A 19,360-nucleotide genomic window follows, 5' to 3' on the forward strand; every position below is an offset into this window, starting at 1 on the left:
TTTCTAAAGTTCTGCCGTGACTGTGTGCCTCTACAAGCAAAGAAAAGACCCAGGTGCTGTTCAGGGCTCAGCAGCCTGTGGAGGAGAGGGTGTGGTCTTTGTTTAAGGGTAACAGGGCACTATGTCCTTGCAGAGAGGGGACCAAAACCTGGGGGTGCAGGGTGAACTCTGGGAAGGCAAGAGATGGGCTGTGGGAGAGGGCAGCAGTGGATAGAAGTACCACAGCGCAGGAAGCCCAGAGCTGCACAGGACATTGGCCACAAAAAGGACAGCCTGCCTGGGATGAGGCTCCAAATGATGGTCTGGGAGAGACGGGGTTTCCCAGACTGCAGAATTCAAGGCGTATGAGCCTAAGAGGTTCTGGTATCTTAGAGAACTTGCCTATGGGGTTATGGAGAAAGTCAGGTTTCTAGAAGGCTTCACTCATGGAAACAGAGGCTCCAGGTATCTGGGAAGCCCACTGTGTTTTTGACACAGGTAAGACAAAGTGACTCAACTCCACCATTGTTTGGGTTCCTACTGCTAACCCTGTGAATATCTTAGTTCCCTCCAAGGATCTGGCTGTCCAGTGGCCCTGCAGTTCTCCCTTCTCTTAGGCTCCTGGTCGGTTGGCCATCATCACTGCTGAGGCTGCACTCACCCCCAGAAAAACTAGTGTCACATCAGAAAAAGTTTCAGAGGTGCTTTTGCTATGTCCTGAGATAGAGACCTGATAGAACTATGGCTGGTTAGGACCCTGTGCAAGGAAATATTCCTGTACTTCTAGAGACAGAAAGAAGCTGGCATGTTCTAGAAGAGTCTGGCCTGGCCCCTAAAGGAAAGACAGAGACTATAAGAAAACTGAAGGGGAAAAAAAAAAAAAGGTCAGGGGAAAGACCAGACTTAGATCAAGGAATCTCAAGAGGCCTAATGGCCGACACATGAACTCTGACTGGATCTTGGATTTAAAGGAAAAAATGAAAAAAGCTGTATGACATTTTTGGAAGTTACAGAGCAATCTGACTTGGACTGGATCCCTGACACACACGAGGGCTGTGCTCTTCCCTGGAGCAGCAGGGCAGGTACCCTTCTGTTTAAGAGAACAGGTGCCAGTGGCCACAGCTGACGTGCTGTCCTGTCTTCTCCCCTGCAAGCACCCCAGGAAACAGTCCCCCCAAATATGTCACCAAGCAGATTTGACAAAATAGTAACTGCTTGACTTAGGCAGCTGCATGTTGATTATTCAATTTTCCAACTCGCTTATTTTCTAAATTTCATATTCAAAAGGTGGGAAAAAAAATCAAACCATGAGGTAAAAGCTTTACATTGGAATAAAAATGATGGAGGGTGTGTGACAGGAGGTCCCCACTGTTTCCTTTCAAAGGGGAGCAGACAGAGAAACCAAAATGTCAAGAAAGAGACCAAAATCCAGCTTTTTCAGGAGTGGGTGTGCAACCAAACAGTGGGTGTGCGACATCAGGGGATGCCAGGGGCTACTAGTTTAAAGAACAAAACTAATACATACTCACAGACAAGAAATTCCAGTATGGAAGTATGTGGAGTAGAAAGGAAGTTCCCTGTGAAAATGACGTGCTCAGCATGCGGGGCATCCGGCGCTACTCTGCTTTTGACGCATTCATGACTTTGTTCATGCTCACAGCCATTTCATGTGGCAGGGGGACTTATCGCTCTCATTTTATTTTCTAAAAATGTATTATTTCTTTGAAAGGCGGAGTGACAGAGAGAAACAGAGATCTTCCGTCCACCGGTTCACTCCCCACATGTCCGTTAGCAGCCAGGTGTAGGCCAGGGCAAGGCTAGGAGCCGGGGGTCCATCTGGGTCTCCCACATGCGTGGCAGGGGCCCAAGCACTTGAACGATCTTCTGTGGTTTTCCCAGGCGTGATGGCAGGAGCTGGATTGAAAGCAGAGCACTCAGGCCTGGAACTGTGCTCCGATATGGGACGCCAGTGCTGTAAGAGGCAGCTTAACCAGCTGTGCCACGATGCTGAGCCCTTATTTTCATTAAGACAATTATCTATGTGAGAGGCAGAGAAAGAGACAGACAAAGCCTCTAGGCACTGGTTCACTCCCACATGCCTGCAATAACGCGAGCTAGACCAGGAGTCAGGAGCTATCTGGGCCTCCCACATGGGTGGCAGGACCCCCAGGTAAGCACAGCCTTCCAAGGAGTACATTAGCAGAAAGCTGGGGATGGGATCCACAGCCAGGAGTTAAACCGAGGCCCTTGATGTGGGAGCGGACATCTTAGCCAATGTCTTCACTGCTGGGCCAAACACCTGCCCCAGCCTCGTTTTCCAGGGGAGGGTGCAGAGAGTGGGAGGTGGGAGCTGTGACTTTACCAGGGTAGCTGCTAAGGTTCACTGAATGGAGAGGGAACAGTGAGAGCGCAGCAGCCACAGGCCAAAGCTCTGCCAAGGCTGGGTTAGAACGTGTGAGAACAGGACAGAGAGCAAGGGAGCAAGTAGGAGCAGAACCCAGCAGGCTGAGCAGCAGTCCAGACACAGGGGACAGCCTCTCGGAGCCGCATGATGTGGCCACGCTGGAGACTCAGCACTGAGTTGGACAGATGGAGGCTCTGAGAACACAGCTCTGCAAAAGCCATAGAGCACTACGCCAGACTCCAACCCAGCCACACTTTCTGTGTCCTGCACACAATGGCCCTTTACATGCCAGCATTTCTCATGCTGAGCCACGTACACTCCCACCACGTGGAAGGGCTCTGGGCGCCAATACAATGCTCTCAGGGCCCAATCTCAGGGAGCAGTGCTCTGGGATGAGCTGGTCTTCCAGACAATCCGGAATGTTCTCACAACTTTTTAGATCATAGAATTAAAAACACAAATTAAAGAAATGTATCATGGCTCACAGATCCTTGCGAATGCCTAGGTGGACTTGAGTGTGGGAGGGACTGCTCAGGAATCTCTCGGTCCTAGAGCACAGCAGAGTGGGGCTGCAGATTCCGGCAACCACAGTGATCCCCGACTGAGGAAAGGTCTACGCACGGCCTCGCTGTCGGTGAAGTCACTAACCTCATCTCGCTTTCCTGGCTCCGTTTCTCACTGAGGCACAAGCTCACGGGAGGGTGCTGACAGCTGCCTAGTAGTCAGACCAGAGACATGAGCTCGGGAGACCAGGGCAAGGTCAGATGCTGCGATCATCCCAGAGGGGTAAGACGTAGTTGCAGGGCAGGCACAGCTTCTACTTTCCAGGGAGCAGTAAGCTACCCCGTTGCAGCACCTCGGTGATGGGGTGCCCCGGTGGGGGCTGCTCCTTGCAGTGACGCTGCCTGTGCACAGCCAAACTTCAAGACATCAGCTACATACAAACTGGGGGGAGTCTCCACTCAACAGCAATCAGAGACACTGGTGAGGGGGTTTGTGCTGACAAAGCTACTTGCGTGGTGTTTGAATTGGGACATATTTACTTTGGAAAACACCCAACAGCCCAGCAATCAAAGTTCACACTGAAAGCCTGCTGGTGATCTTAGCGGATTTTGTCTCTGAAACGCTACTTCTCTGAAGCACAGAGGTAAGTTCGGTTTTTAACATTTTCGTCAATAATATTCCTAAGTTCTTATTTGGGGTACACAAACATGGGCAACTGATTTGCTTCTCTATTGGACCATGAGTCCAGAAGCTTTCTATGCTTAGAAGTGGGGAAAATGTTTCTATCTCGCAGCCTGGCAGATTCTGTTAGCTATATTGTTAGGACGCTGACAAGGTTCGAGTAGGAACTGAACTAGGTGAAGGCGCTGCACCTGTGCTGTCAAACGGGTACCTGCCATGTGCTTCTGAGAAGGGAAGGGCCTTGTTCTCAGCCACTCTCCCTGAGGAGCTCACATTAGAGAGACGTGGCACAGGAGACCTCTCAGTGGTTCAGAGAACAAAAAATGTGTACGTGTGTGCCTGTGTACACACACACACAAGTGAGCAAACGTCTACAGGAAATTTAAAAATCTGCTGAATCCGGCGGCCGTTCTATTACACTATTGCTTTCAGTTTTTCTTGAAGTTTGAAATTATCTCAAAATACAGACTTTTCCAAGCTCCAGGAAGCTACTTCTCTCCCGTTCCGCCTGCTCTGGGCTTGAAGACTAAGCTGGGGGTGGGGGTGGGGGTGGGGGGGGCTAGAGGAGTGTGCTCTGCCCTGATACACGACAGTGGAATGTCCAAATCTCACTCCTTCCAGCCAGCGTGAAAGCGCCATGTGAGGTTCTCAGAGAAACAAACTCTGGAATGGTTAACCTCCAAAATGTACTGCTTCTTGTCAACACAGTAATCCGGGTTTAAATACAACCTAGTGATGCTTTTGAATGCCTCACATAATGGCTGTTCTACTAAATAGCAACAAGGAAGATTTACCTTCCAGAGTCTTCATTTCAGAGATACGTTTTCGTTCCTCTGTGAAGGAATAATGAACAGTGTCTGGCATTTGTCCACAATATGTAGGAAGAGAGTGTAAGAAACTTCTAAACGTATGCCCTGGGAACCACGATAAAAACATGAATGTCTCCACCCTGCCTCCCCATCTGGCCTCAGATCCGTTCCTGAACACTTATTTATTCAAGCTGGTTTTTTTTTTCTTTAACCTTATTTTTTGAATCAGAGGAGACACTATACACTATTAAGTGCAATCAAACAAGCAGACTTCTACTAAGTTGTTAACCTTCTCCTCTTCTTATTTGTCACAAGTGCATTGTTGCTGATACCCATGCCTGATTCTGCCTGGACACTGGGCCAGGTTCTATTCACAGCCAAACACATCAGACACTGTCCCTTGCATGCAGACTGTAAGTGTGGCCCTGGAGCACGAGCAGGGTGCTGAGAAGGGGAAGGCTGGGAAAGACAGTAGACATTTTCAAAGTCAGAAACTATGTGACCTTCCCTTTCCAAAATGTGCAACTCACAAGTTTCCCAGTGGTGAGGCAAACAATGCTTGAGTTGATTATTTGAACAGTACTATGGGGGAAGGCCAGAGGACAGAAAATGCCAACAGGGAAACCAGGCTGCATGTTATTCCCCCAGCCTGGGCAGCTGGGAACATCCTGGAGCTCTTGGCATACAGGATTTGGGGGACCGAACCAACAGGACCAGATTTAGCCGCTGCCACTTGTTAGTGACAGTGACAAAGGCTCGGTCTCCTGATGTAAATTGCAGGGCAGATGACGTGAAGTTACACAAAGGGCCTCGTACAATGTCTGGCATCCAGCAGAGGCACCATTAACAGCTGTTGCCATTCTCAGCACCCACAAAACCAAGTCGGGTATCTGTACAGTTAGCCCCATCTTCAAATATCTGCCCAACAGGAGCCAGGAACTCGTATTGGGTCTACACTGGTAGCAGACATTTGGCCCTCAAATATCTACCTAACAGGAAATGGCCGTAGATATACAGTAAACTTAACAAAACACAGTGCTTCTTAGGATGATCAGAAGTTAGGATCATGTACAGAAGTTGGGATCCAGGGCCAGCAGTATATATATCTTAAAAATTATTTATTTGAGAGGCTGAGAGACAGCAAGAGAGAGGGAGACAGAGATGTTCCATTCTCTGGTTTACTCCCCAGATGTCTACAACAGCCAGGACTGGGCCAGGCCAAAGCCACTAGTAACTCCATCTGCATTTCTCCCATGGGTGGCAGGAGCCCAAGTACTGGAGAGCCACTGTCATCTTAACCTACATCTTAACCGCTAGGCTGAACGTCTGCCCCTGGCTCAGCATGATAAATACCTAGAGCCACTGTCCTGGCCAAATCATGGGTGTGTCAAATAACACCTCATTTACTAGGGTACAGAAGTAAGAAAAAGACAAAGGCATGTGGTGGCCAACCTGGATTTGACAAGCCAGGTCAAATCCTCTTTGGAACAAGACAGGGGATGAGTAAGGACAGGCTAGCCACAAGGTCTATGTGTTACATATCTTGTTTATCTAAATAAAGAGAATGCCCCTCGGGCCCTCAGTGAGAGTTTTCTGACATCCACCTTGCAAAGACGGGGTAGATGAGAAGCAGTGAAAGAGAACATATTTACCCTCCCCTGACACCTTTGGGAGCCAACTGGCTAAAGATACAAAAAAGCACACCAGCAGAAGTCAGGAAGGTACTTCAAAAGGGTCAACAAAAATGAAACGGAAAGATCAACTTTGGTTTCAAAAAACTGAAATTCATGCATAATTTTTTTTTTCAAAGTATTCATTTCCATCAACTTTTAAAAGTACCCTCATATGCATGAATTACAAAGTTTTTGCACCAAAATAAATTTAACTTTTCATTTAATTTTTCATGAACTTTTGAAGTGTCTTCAGATAACCTCATAGCCTCTGGAGTTGGCAGTGAGTGACAGGCCACCAGCCACATCTCACCAGGCCTCGAGGAGGGGCTTAGCATTAGAGACAAGTTCCAACTCTTATGGAAATTAAATAACCCCAAATGACTGCATAAATTTCAAGTATCTTGAGGATATCCTGTTTTTAGAAATCCTAATCAAAAATGAATCTTGATGTGAATGGAAGGGGAGAGGGAGTGGGAAAGGGGAGGGTTGCGGGTGGGAGGGACTTTATGGGGGGGGAAGCCATTGTAATCCATAAGCCGTACTTTGGAAATTTATATTCATTAAATAAAAGTTAAAAAAAAAAAGAAATCCTGGCCCATGCACACTTTTCTTTTCTTTCTTTTTTTTTTTCTTTTTGAGAGGCAGAGTTAGACAGTGAGAGAGAGAGAGACAGAGAGAAAGGTCTTCCTTTTTCCATTGGTTCACCCCCCAAGTGGCCGCTACGGCCGGTGCGCTGCGCTGATCCGAAGCCAGGAGTCAGATACCTCCTCCTGGTCTCCCATGGGGTGCAGGGCCCAAAGACCTGGGCCATCCTCCACTGCACTCCTGGGCCACAGCAGAGAGCTGGACTGAAAGAGGAGCAACCGGGATAGAATCTGGTGCCCCGACCGGGACTAGAACCCGGGGTGCCGGCGCCGCAGGCGGAGGATTAGCCTAGTGAGCCGCGACACCGGCCAATGCACACTTTTCAACATCCCTGCTCCAAAGGTAGAGTAGTTTGCAGGAGTGCAGGTAGGGACGAGTCCGGCCACTGGAAATTAAGTGCTGAGGCCGATCTCTGTCTCAAGCCTCAAGCCCTAGTGAAGCTTCCCTGCTGTCTGTCCTCCCCACGCCTGCTATGCAAGGCAGAGCACTCACAGGTCCTAGTGCTGTGATTCTGGGAGCCCTTGCTTTACTGTACGTGTCAATATGTACAGTAGCTCAGTGGCCCTTTAGTTGGGATCTCTGCGACTCTAGTGTCAACTAAGCATCTGGAGATGGAAGACAATGGTTGGTGCATACATGAAAAACAAACCCCAGGGCTCAAGGCCCAGGGCCAGCATTGTGGCATAATGGGTGATGCAGGCATCCCATTTGAGCATTAGTTCATGTCCCAGCTCTACTGACAATCCAGCTCCCTGCTAATGTGCCTGGGAAAAGCAGGAGAAGATGACCCAAGTCCTTGGGCCCCCTACACCATGTGTGATACATAGATGAAGCTCCTGGCTCCTGGCTCCAGCCTGGCCCAGTCCCTGGCTGTTGTGGCCATCTAGGGAGTGAACCAGCAGCAGACGGAAGATCTTTCTCTATATCTCCCTCTATCTCTGTAACTGCCTTTCAAATAAAGAAACTCCCTCTGAAACCTCTGAGCTCTCAGGATTCTAGAAGGGTAGTTTTGCAAACCTTTATTTTATTTTTTTAAAGATTTATTTATTTATTTCAAAGGCAGAGCCACAGAGAGGCAAAGGTGCAGAGAGAGAGAGAGAGAGAGATCCTCCATTCGCTGGTTCACTCCCAAGATGGTAGCAATGGTTGGAGCTGAGCTGATCCAGAGCCAGGAGCTTCTTCTGGGTCTCCCATGTGGGTGCAGGGGCCATCTTCCACTGCTTTCCCAGGCTGTAAGAGAGAGCTGGATCGGAAGTGGAGCAGCCAGGACTCAAACCGGCGCCCATATGGGATGCTGGCACTGCAGGTGGCAGCTTTATCTGCTATGCCATAGCACTGGCCCCTTGCAAACCTTTAAAGAGGGGATTCTGATGTAAGTAAGGGTCCACGGATCATTTGGGGAGGTTTATGAAGCCCACACAAAATATTATGCATGTTTATCTCCATCAGATCATTTTAAAGTCCCTAATCCTAAAATCGTTTTGAGTTGGTGCTGTGCCCAGACATCTCTTTCAGCCAGAGCTGCAGCAAACCTGGCAACTGAGTGCTGCAGCGACATGGGGGTCCGTCTGGCCACCTCTCACTGTGTCCTCTGTTTTCACTCTTGGTTTCAGCTCTGCAAAAATGCAACATCGACCCCACCTGCTTCTCGTTTCTCTCACCATAATGTCTGTGTGTGGTGGGAGCAACGGTCTCACGGATCAGCTGAATAACAAGAACCTGACCATGCCCCTGCTGCCGATCGAGTTCCACAAGGAAAACACAGTCACCAATGACTGGATTCCAGAGGGGGAGGAGGACGACGACTACCTGGACCTGGAGAAGTTACTCAGTGAAGATGACGACTACATAGACATCATCGACGCTGTTTCCCCGACCGACTCGGAAGCCAGCGCCGGGAACATCCTGCAGCTCTTCCAAGGCAAGAGCAGGATCCAGCGTCTTAACATCCTCAATGCAAAGTTTGCTTTCAGCCTTTACCGAGCACTGAAGGACCAGGCCAACGCTTTTGATAACATCTTTATAGCGCCTGTGGGCATTTCTACTGCCATGGGGATGATCTCCTTGGGTCTGAAGGGGGAGACCCATGAACAGGTGCACTCCATTTTGCATTTTAGAGATTTTGTTAACGCCAGCAGCAAGTATGAGATCCTGACCATTCATAACCTCTTCCGGAAGCTGACGCATCGCCTCTTCAGGAGGAACTTTGGGTACACACTGCGGTCAGTCAATGACCTCTACGTCCAGAAGCAGTTTCCCATCCGGGAGGACTTCAAGGCTAAAGTAAGAGAGTATTACTTTGCTGAGGCCCAGGCGGCTGACTTCTCGGACCCTGCTTTTATATCAAAAGCCAACAACCACATCCTAAAGGTCACCAAGGGCCTCATTAAAGAAGCGTTGGAGAACGTAGACCCTGCTACTCAGATGATGATTCTGAACTGCATCTACTTCAAAGGTAAGAACAGCTTCACAGCTCGCCAAGCAGGCTCACAATGTACTCTTCCCAGTGAGTGGGGAGACACAATGCAGACAGCAGGTCAGCTGAGACACAGGGACGGGGGATACTGTTAAGGGATGAAGCATATTGAGTCCTAACTCTTTGCTTCAGTCACTGGATTTCCAGCACAACCTTGTGAAATCATCACTGGTACCAGTGTCCCCACTTTGACAGAGCCACCAAAGCGCAGAGGGAGAAAAGGGTGCTCCAAGGGCACCCTTGGTAGTAAGGAGCAAAGCCAAGGTTGAATCCAGACAGGTCACCTCTAGTGATTCAGTCAACCAGAATAATGCAAAAAACTTTTTAGCATTTGGCCAACCTCGATCTGAGTTTTGTTTTTTTTTCCTTCCATTTTCTTTCCCAATTATCAACACTCAGCAATACAGACAAAAAGCTGAAGAAACACGTCAAGGGCTCAGCTTGATGAGCTGACACTAACAGCTGCTGCTCCTTTTCAGGACACTGCTGCACTGATGGGCCAGGCGCCAGAGACTGTTCAGAGAGGGCTTTACCCCCCAACAAACAGGATCTCCTCCCCACCCCACCCCATCTGGAATTTTAGGGAAAAATGGGCATGGATCCAGACCTCATCTTTCAGATGCCCTACTGGGACGTGTTCAGAAAAAACTTCTACTTCACTCTCTAAGTCCCACACACACTCTCTTAGGAGCACACACAAGGATGCTTTGGCATCAGAACCAAGAGCAGTGACACATGGTCCATCTCCCCTTTGTCACCAAACACACCTTGCTGGAGCTGAACTGGTCCAAAACTAGAAACCAGGAGCTGCTTCCCAGTCTCCCACGTGGGTGGCAGGGGCCCAAGCATCTGAGCCATCTTTACTGCTCTCCCAGGCGCATTAGCAGGAAGCTGGATCAGAAGTAGAGCAGCCGGGACTTGAACCTGAAATTTGAACTGAACTTGAACTTGAGCTGGAAAGCACGGTGATTCCCAATGGGGCCCTGGCAAACACTGGAAACCTGGGGTGAAGGGAGGAAGCACTGCTGCTGGCTAGAGTGGAGACCAGTGGTGCTGCTCAGCACCTGACGGTGCCTAGGACAATCTCCCACCACAGAGAACTGTCTGCCCAAATGTCAGTAGTGCTGAGCACAACCACGGACAGGCAGGAGCTGTCTGCTGTGTAACCTCCTCCTAAGACACCTCCCATTTCTCATCCTGACTGCTCAACCCACCAGCGGGAAACCTTGGATAGGTCACTTCAGTTATTTGTGCCTGTCTCTTCATCTATAAAACAGGGATAATAACGAAAAGCACACACCTCATAGGTTTGCTGGAGCGGAAAAGACACGATTCAAGGGTGTTTCAGAAAGTTCATGGAAAAAGTAGAATGAAATGGTAAAGTTTTCTTTAGTCCCCAAATTTTTAAATATCCTTACATATTTTTCATGCTATGCATTTTCCATGACCTTTTTGTGAAGCCCTAGTATAGGAGAGGCGCCTAGAGAAGAGGAGCCTGGCATGTCAAGTACTCAACTGCTGGTTACCCAGCATTACTAGTTTCAAACACCTCAGAGCGTCTTTGGACTCATCCCTGGATACACTGTGCCGCACCCAAACCTACGGTGAAGACCCTGTAGGCAGCACCACCTCATGCGCATATCGCGCCGGGGACTGCCGAAATCAGAGTGTGGGAAGGAAATCACCCCACAGAGCAGCTCCAAGACACTCACCTTACAGATGAAGCGGAAGCCCAGGCAGAAGCCACCCAACTCATCAGGGTCAGGTTCAGAATCTCACTCAGAATCCACTTCAGTCTATTTAACCTCACTCGTTAGAAATGCGAATTCTCGGCCGGCGCCGCGGCTCAGTAGGCTAATCCTCCGCCTAGCAGTGCCGGCACACCAGGTTCTAGGCCCGGTCGGGGCGCCGGATTCTGTCCCGGTTGCCCCTCTTCCAGGCCAGCTCTCTGCTGTGGCCCGGGAAGGCAGTAGAGGATGGCCCAAGTGCTTGGGCCCTGCACCCGCATGGGAGACCAGGAGAGGCACCTGGCTCCTGGCTTCAGGCCAGCCGCGGCAGCCATTGGAGGGTGAACCAATGGCAAAGGAAGACCTTTCTCTCTGTCTCTCTCTCTCTCTCCCTGTCCACTCTGCCTGTAAAAAAAAAAAAAAAAAAAAAGAAAAGAAATGCAAATTCTCGGATCAAACCAGATCTAGGGAATCAAAGATCCTGGGATGGGTGCTGCAAAGCCCTTCAAGGACTCTGGATGCAGCTCAAGGGTGAGGGCCACTGCTCTCGAACATTCTAATAACAGACCCATTCCTATTGGCATTACAGGAACCTGGGTGAATAAGTTCCCCGTGGAAATGACACACAACCACAACTTCCGGCTGAATGAAAGGGAGGTGGTCAAGGTTTCTATGATGCAGACCAAGGGTAACTTCCTCGCAGCAAATGACCAGGAGCTGGACTGTGATGTCCTCCAGCTGGAGTACGTAGGGGGCATCAGCATGCTAATTGTGGTCCCACATAAGCTGTCGGGGATGAAGACCTTGGAAGCACAGCTGACACCCCAGGTGGTGGAGAGATGGCAAAAAAGCATGACAAACAGGTACGTCAGGACACGAGCTAGTTCTCTCCATCTCCCAAAGGCTGGGGGTGTCCAGGAGTCCTGGGATTGTGGGCATCTTGAGAAAAGGGAGAAGTATGACTACCTACCCAAAACCTGCCACAAGGGCTGTCTGTTCATCATCTGTTGCTTGGTGATGCGATCAGGGTACCCGAGAAGCTGTCACCTGCTCTCCACGGGGCCATTTCAGAAGTTAAGGCAGGTGACTTAGAGTTAGCTCAGTAATAATCCCACCTCTGCTATGCACTTGCTGTGTGGCTCTGGGCCCCAGATTCATCAACTCTAAAATGGGGATAATTGCATTACTTTCCAGGGTCACTAGGAGAAATAGATAAAACAAGGGACTTGGAATATTCCTCCCAGCATCTGGAACCCAGGTGGTGTCCAACAAAGATTAACTGCCCCTTCCCTCATTAGGAAACTCCAAAGTCCTCTCAGCCCTCTGAGGATGCATCATTTACAATTTCCTCCTGTTATTTATTGTTCCAGAGTTTGTTGTTGTTGTTGTTGTTGTTTTGACAGGCAGAGTGGACAGTGAGAGAGAGAAACAGAGAGAAAGGTCTTCCTTTGCCGTTGGTTCACCCTCCAATGGCTGCCGTGGCCCAAAGCCAGGAGCCAGGTACTTATCCTGGTCTCCCATGCAGGTGCAGGGCCCAAGCACTTGGGCCATCCTCCACTGCACTCCGGGCCATAGCAGAGAGCTGGCCTGGAAGAGGGGCAACCAGGACAGAATTCGGTGCCCCGACCGGGCCTAGAACCCGGTGTGCCGGCGCCGCAAGGCGGAGGATTAGCCTAGTGAGCCGCAGCGCCAGCCTGCTCCAGAGTTAAAACTGCAAGTCTGAAATCTAGGGGTACTTCAAAAAGTTCATGGAAGATGAAATTCAAAGATAAGTTTATTTTGGTGCAAAAAAGTTGAAACCCATGTGTAATTTTTTCATAACATGCATTTTCCATGAATTTTGTAAAGATCCCACATATTAGTTTGCTAAGGCTCCCATAACAGAGAACAACAGGCTGGACTGGGGCTTAGCAAGCACTGAGGATTTTAGCCCTGTCAGGTATACATACATATGACCAGAAAACTCAACTCTGATCAGTAAAATAAGTGTCTGAAGTTAGGGAACCAAACAAGAGGACCGTTTTATATACCTTCTCAAACATGCTGCTGACTTTAAAGACAGCAAATGAACCACACAGCATCAAGGAAATGGCCACACAACAGTAAACAAGCCCCAGTTTTAAGTTCCAAGGGTCCCTTGGTATCCATGATGGTTGGGCTGGTTCCAGGACTCCCTGTGGGATACCACAGTGCATGGATGCTCAAGGCCCTTAACACTAAAATATCTCTAGATTACTTACAGTATCTAAAACACTCGTTATGTAAATAGTTTCTACACTGTATTTTTTGGGGGGTGGGGGGAATAATGACAAGTACAGATGTAATTTTTTCCTGTGACTATATCTGAGCTCCAACTTGTTGAATCTGAGGATGCAGATCTGTAGGCCTGGAGGGCTGCTGGTAACTACAATTACAGTGTGGGGCTGGAAGGCTGGCTGTGACTGGAATTCTGGTGGGATGGGGATGCAGATCCAGTGAGTGTGGAAGGCTAGTCTTTCCAAAACGCTCACTTCACAGGACCAGCATATACATACTTAGACATACTTTTTTTTTTTTTTTGGACAGGTAGAGTTATAGGCAGAAAAAGAGAGAGAGAGAGAGAGAAAGAGAGAGAGAGAGAGAGAGAGAGAGAGAGAGAGAGAGAGAGAAAGGTCTTCCTTCCTTTGGTTCACTCCCCAAATGGCCACTATGGCCAGGGCTGTGCTGATCTGAAGCCAGGAGCCATGTGCTTCTTCCTGGTCTCCCATGCAGGCACAGGGGCCCAAGCACTTGGGTCATCCTCCACTGCCCTCCTGGGCCACAGCAGAGAGCTGGACTGGAAGAGAAGCAACCAGGACCAGAATCCGGCACCTATATGGGATGCCGGTGCTGCAAAGTGGAGGTTAACCAAGTGAGCCACGGCGCCGGTCTCTAGCATATACACACTTTTCAAAGTTTATTTACTTTTATTTGAAAAGTACAGCAACAGAGAGAAAGAGGAAGAGACCTTCCATCTGCTGGCTCACTCTTCACACACAGCTGGGGCTGGGCCAGGCCAAAGCCAGGAGGCAGAACTCAATCTGTGTCTTCCATACGGGAGGCAGGGAGCCAAGTACTTGAGCCTGATGCCTCTGAAGTGTGTTAACTAGATTAGAAGTGGAGGTGGGGGCTGGCACTGTGGTACAGCGGGTTAAGCTACTGTCTGCAGTGCTGGTATCCCATATGGGCACCAGTTTAAGTCTCGGCTGCTCTGCCTCCAAACAAGTTCCCTGCTAATGCACCTGAGAAAGCAGCAGCAGATGGCCCAAGTCCTTGAGCCCCTGCACCCACATGGGAGACCTGGAAGAAGCTCCTGGCTTTGACCTGGCCCAGTCCTGGCTGTTGGGCCCATTTAGGGAGTGAACCAGCACATGGGAGTGCTCTCTTTCTTTCTAAATCTTTCAAAAATAATAATAGTAATAAATCTTAAAAAAAAAAAAAAAAGAACTGGAGGTGGGACTCGATCCCAGGTACTCTGATATAGCATGCAGTGTCTTAATCTGCTGTAGCACAACACCTGTCCTTAGCATATAAATTTTAACAAATGTTGTGTCATCTCTGTGGTAAGAGCAACCTGGGGAGTAGGCTGTGGACATTTAAAGGGAAAGCATAATTCTCTTGTAACTTGTAGTTCAATCAAACGAGGCCCTTCTGCTCTGTCTAGAACCCGAGAGGTGCTCCTTCCTAAATTCAAGCTGGAGAAGAACTACAACCTGGTGGAGGCCCTGAAGTCAATGGGGGTCACGGAGCTGTTTGACAGAAACGGCAACATGTCAGGAATTTCAGACCAAGGGATCACCATGGACCTGGTAACCACTCCCTTCTCTCCTGTCCCCGGGGCCACTCTCGGGATGCCCCCACTTCCACTGTGCTCCAGCTAGCACCAGCTGTCTGACTCTCCATGTTGGGGGGTCCTGGGGTGGCTCTCCTGGCTTGGCTGTGACACGTAGAGCACTCAGTTCTGCAGCTGCCATGGGGGGTGCGGGGTGGGGGATCAGGGTGGGGGCACTGCAGTTGCCAGGCACTCAGCCGGCAGTGCTGCCACAGGGAACAGCCTTAGAGTGAGCTCCACTCCTGACACCAGAAGGGGAGGCGTGTGCTTCAGTCTGTGAAATAGCTACCAGTCTCAACGGTGCAACAGATCCAGGCTCTTGCACTCCTCTCGGTTGCTGCAGGGGGCGGGGGCAGGCAGGGGCACCTGTGTTGGTGCCCCAAGCCTCACAGACTGTGGGCAGGGCCAGGAGAGAATGTGGTTCTAGACTTTAAAGGGATTTGCTACATGGCACAGCCTCTAAGCACAATTACTGCACTCGATATGTAATGACGGATGTTATCAGGCTAACTGTGACCGGCTGTGATCTTCACGGCTCACGTGGTCTTCAGACCCCTTCCTGAATGAGATGGGACACTAGATTCTCTGCCCTTCTTGTGTCAACCTATGGAACCTGACATGTTCCCTTCCAATTCGAACAGTTCAAGCACCAAGGCACCATCACGGTGAACGAAGAGGGCACCCAAGCTGCAGCTGTGACCACGGTGGGGTTCATGCCACTGTCCACCCAAGTCCGCTTCACAGTGGATCGCCCCTTTCTGTTCCTGGTCTACGAGCACCGCACCAGCTGCCTGCTCTTCATGGGGAGAGTGGCCAACCCTGTCAGGTCTTAGGGTGGAGCTCTGGGCATCTGATGTGTTTTGGGGATGTGCTGTGGTTCTGTTTCTATTCCAACAACGAGGACACAGATTTTTGGCACCATGACTTCCGTGGTCTATGCCTCCAATCTGAACCCAAGGCCAAACAAGAGGAGAAATTTGCTAAGGACTGAGAAGCAGGTGGGAATCAATCCTACAGAGTAAATCACGCCGAGAATCCACAGAAGACAGGTCACTGCAGCATGCAGCTGCTCCCCCAAGGGTCTCACCAAGAGCCAGACCACCTTCCTGCCCCCTTCCTCCAAGCACACCTGCACAGTACGCCCTGGGCACCTCCTTCCCAGGCAGCCTGCAGGGTATATCTACTTCCGTCACTCAAAGCCTTTCTCAACTAGGGCCCCTTTCTGAGCACAGAAATGAGGAGTGTGACAAAGTGTTCACCATCTGTGATGTTCCCAAGGGAGAAGCAACCTTGAGACAGACAGGCGTGGAGTGCCCTGGGCTAACGGTACGGTTTAATTCTCTCAAGGCCCAACTTTCCAAATCCACGTGAAGTCATCTGTCCCTCCTGCTGGTGCCTCGCTGAGACCCAGAGGACAGTGCAGCATGTGGCCATGTCTTCCACCCTAAAGATAAATGTAGCCACTTTTCATGTGACTTTGGCACAAATTCTGTCTTTTGAAACTCAAAGAACAAGGGCCACACCCCAAAGAGCTGACGTCCTGAGAGTGACGAACACAGAAAGTGACTCGAGGGCCACATGTGATGGTGCACTACCCAGGGCATGTTCTCAGGACCAGCCCAAGTGTTACACAAACCCAAGGTTCCCAGAGTCTACGTGGGGCAAGTGCTTTGGTTTTCATCCCTGGGATACGATCCTGTAGGTCTGGTTGGTGAAACAGGCGGCACATGAAGAACATGTTTCTGCATCCTTCACACCTGGCTAAGACAATCGGAAGGGAGCCCGCAGAAGCTGTTCAGGACGCAGGAGCAGCATGCTTTCCGCAAGGGGGAAAGCCAACAGCCAGCGGGTTATCTGTCTATAGCCCCTAGAGCCTAGCAGGAGAGGCCTCATCTTCCCCACTTTGCAGGAGAGCAAGACAGGGCTGACAGGGTTCTGAGAGCTGCTGTAGTGTGTGGCAGGGCTGGGTTCAAGGGCGGGTTGGCCTGACTCCAGGGTCATGCTCACAGTTTTGTCACAGAAGGTTTCTAAACAACAAGACCAATACCAGTAACAGGATAGAGAAAAGGGGAGCATGGAGCATTTGCTGCTGCAACACAGGCGTAGGCACTGCTCGCATGGCTGTGTCTGTGGGTCATCTCACTGAGTTCTCAAACCAACCTTGGGGGTGGGCAGGGTCATGCTGTTAGCAACTCTTTTTCAGCTGAAGACAATTAAAGTTCACGGAAGGGATCCAAAATCAGGCAAGTGGGTCCTGGAGCCCCACTTAACCCTTTTTACCTGTTCCTGTCCTAACTTCCTGTGCCCAGGGCTGCCCCGGGACTTGACTGAGAAGGGACAGCACAGGGTTGAGGCCAGGTCCCCCCGTCACACGCTTGTAGCCTCTCAGTGAAACCTGACAGTGCTGCTGATCCATTCTTTCGACTTTTAATCCAATCTGCCTCAGCACTGTTCTTCAGGGCCCTTGTCCTGTATCTCTCCTCTTGCTGCTGCTTTGTTTTGCTCCTCCCTTAACTAAACATAGTTGTCTCCAAAAGCCCTCTGTTTTGAAGTCCTTTACCAAGTCTGTCCGCTCCCCAGAAAGCCAATGGTCTCACTGCCAACCCCCTGCCTGACCTCTGCTACAGCCAGTCCAGGCTCCCCTGTGCCCTCGCACAGGTTGACAGCATTCTCCCCCGCCCCACTCCCTGTGCTTTGGTTCACATTCAGCCACTCAGAATCCCTGAGGACCCCCTCCTACCCCCTCCAGACCACCCACTTTTCAGGCAGCAGAGCACAGACTCCAAGCCAGGCTGCCTGGGTCTGAATCCTGGCTCTGACATTAAGCAGCTGTGGGACTCACTGCCAAGTTCCCGCTGCAGGGTTCTCACCTGCACAGTGGTGATAAGGAAAGGGAGTACATGGCTTTCAAAAAGGGTGTATGACCAGGAAAATGTTAACTTGCAAACCCCATTTTACAGGCACCGAGAGAATAAGTAACCTGTGCAAGGCCACAAAGGCCACCAGTGACAAAGGTAAACGTGCAGTCAGGGACGTGCTGGGTGCTCTTCAAGCAAGAGGCACTTCTTAATCAAAGCACCACTTCCCTGCAGCAGAGTGACTAGATAGCTCAAAATGCTTAACCAGTGCGTTAGGTAACAACAGAAACGACTGAATCAATGCTGCTTCTGAAGAAGCATTATTAACTAAGGCACAGGACAAAGATCACCAAACCAAAGCAGGAAGGAGGCTCACAGACTATGCGACCTGCCCTCTCGGTGACTGTCTCCAGCTTCCCCAGGTCACCAGGGAGTGAACAGCTACCTTTGGACCAGAACCCAGGCCTCCCAACCCACTAGACAAACTAAATCCACATACCATGTCATCAAAGGCCAAAACAAAACAAACAAAAAAGCAAAGTGCAAAACCCACAAAAGAGAAATGTCTTTGGATATTATACAGCTTCTCCCTGATGGTTGGAGGGGTGAGCATCCAGCAAATGCCAGAACCTGTGATCTCTGCTCTCTCTTGAGCAACACAAGCAAATGTTTGTTTCCTCCCCCATAACATAACCATTAACTTTTGTTAAAAACGCCTTTTTCACGTAAAGATCAGCAAGGCGTATTTACATGGCTGTGTTCTGAGCCGTCACTGATAGCCATAATGCCAACACTGACCCCCCAGTGTGGCAAGGCGCAGATGCCACGTGGGGGCCACACACAGGACCAGCAGTTCAACCTGGGCCCTTGTGACCCTGAAATCCATATGCTCACAAGCTAACCTCACTCCCCAACAGGTTTCTTCTAAATGACCATCACTAGACAGGTTTGCAAGCTCACAGGAATAAGGGTCACGGCAGCCTGGTGTTCAAAGACACCAGAACCCACCAAGCATCACCCCAAGCTTCTCCCTCTCTGCTTGAAACCTGCTCTCCCGCGGAGCCAGTAGCTGAGTCCCCTGCCCCTCCAACGGGCTGCATGCCTCAACTTCACGCCTGTCACCCCTTCCTCTAGGCCAAACAAAAGGCACATCTAACACACAGCTGTAGACCAGTTCATGATGACTACATGGTAAGCACTCGGACTGGTGGGGACACAGGAGCCGCTCTCTACTGAGATGGGGAGTAATGCTTGTGCGTGCCCTCAATTCTACCTGCCTATCCAACCTCTCAACCCCGGTTATCCCATCAACTCTGCGGCCAGGTGGACTCCTTGTGTACACGGTGAAAGAGGCACCCTAAGTGCTCAAGACATGCCTGCTGGGGGCTGGCGAGGTGGGAAGGCACTGGTTGGTAGAGAATAAGGGATGAAAACAAACCTGAGAACACAGAGGCCCTGCGCTCAGGACTGCAGTGGGGAACGACTGAAAATGGGGAATAAGGTCACATGGGAAGAGGCGGGCACAGGCTAAGATGGACATGATGGAAATGGCACCTCTACATGGTGGGGCTGCGGCTAGAGGCTGAGGCTACACCCCCATGCTCCAGGGGCCTTGGAGGCCTAGGCAACAAGAAGCCTCTAGGTCTCATCTGGCAAGGAGGAGCTGAGGAAGGGACAGAAACAGAGCCCTGGAAAGGTCAGAGACCAGCACAGGAGGTGAGACACAGAGGACGGAAGTGGAGTCAGACCCCGGG

General features: G+C 50.2%; 2 protein-coding genes across 4 annotated transcripts in view; one reads left to right on the plus strand and one right to left on the minus strand.

The window, feature by feature from the left end:
• Positions 1-19,360, minus strand: part of PI4KA (phosphatidylinositol 4-kinase alpha) — a 144,196-nt gene that overhangs the window by 57,404 nt on the left and 67,432 nt on the right. The window lies entirely within an intron of this gene.
• SERPIND1 (serpin family D member 1) lies at positions 3,463-16,223 on the plus strand. The gene is given in 5 exon segments (NM_001082329.1): positions 3,463-3,530; positions 8,309-9,150; positions 11,488-11,761; positions 14,581-14,725; positions 15,390-16,223. Coding segments are annotated over 4 exon segments (1,443 nt in total). The 5' UTR covers positions 3,463-3,530; positions 8,309-8,318; the 3' UTR covers positions 15,582-16,223.

The sequence above is a fragment of the Oryctolagus cuniculus genome, chromosome 21, assembly GCF_964237555.1.
Source record: "Oryctolagus cuniculus chromosome 21, mOryCun1.1, whole genome shotgun sequence".
NCBI lineage: Eukaryota > Metazoa > Chordata > Mammalia > Lagomorpha > Leporidae > Oryctolagus > Oryctolagus cuniculus.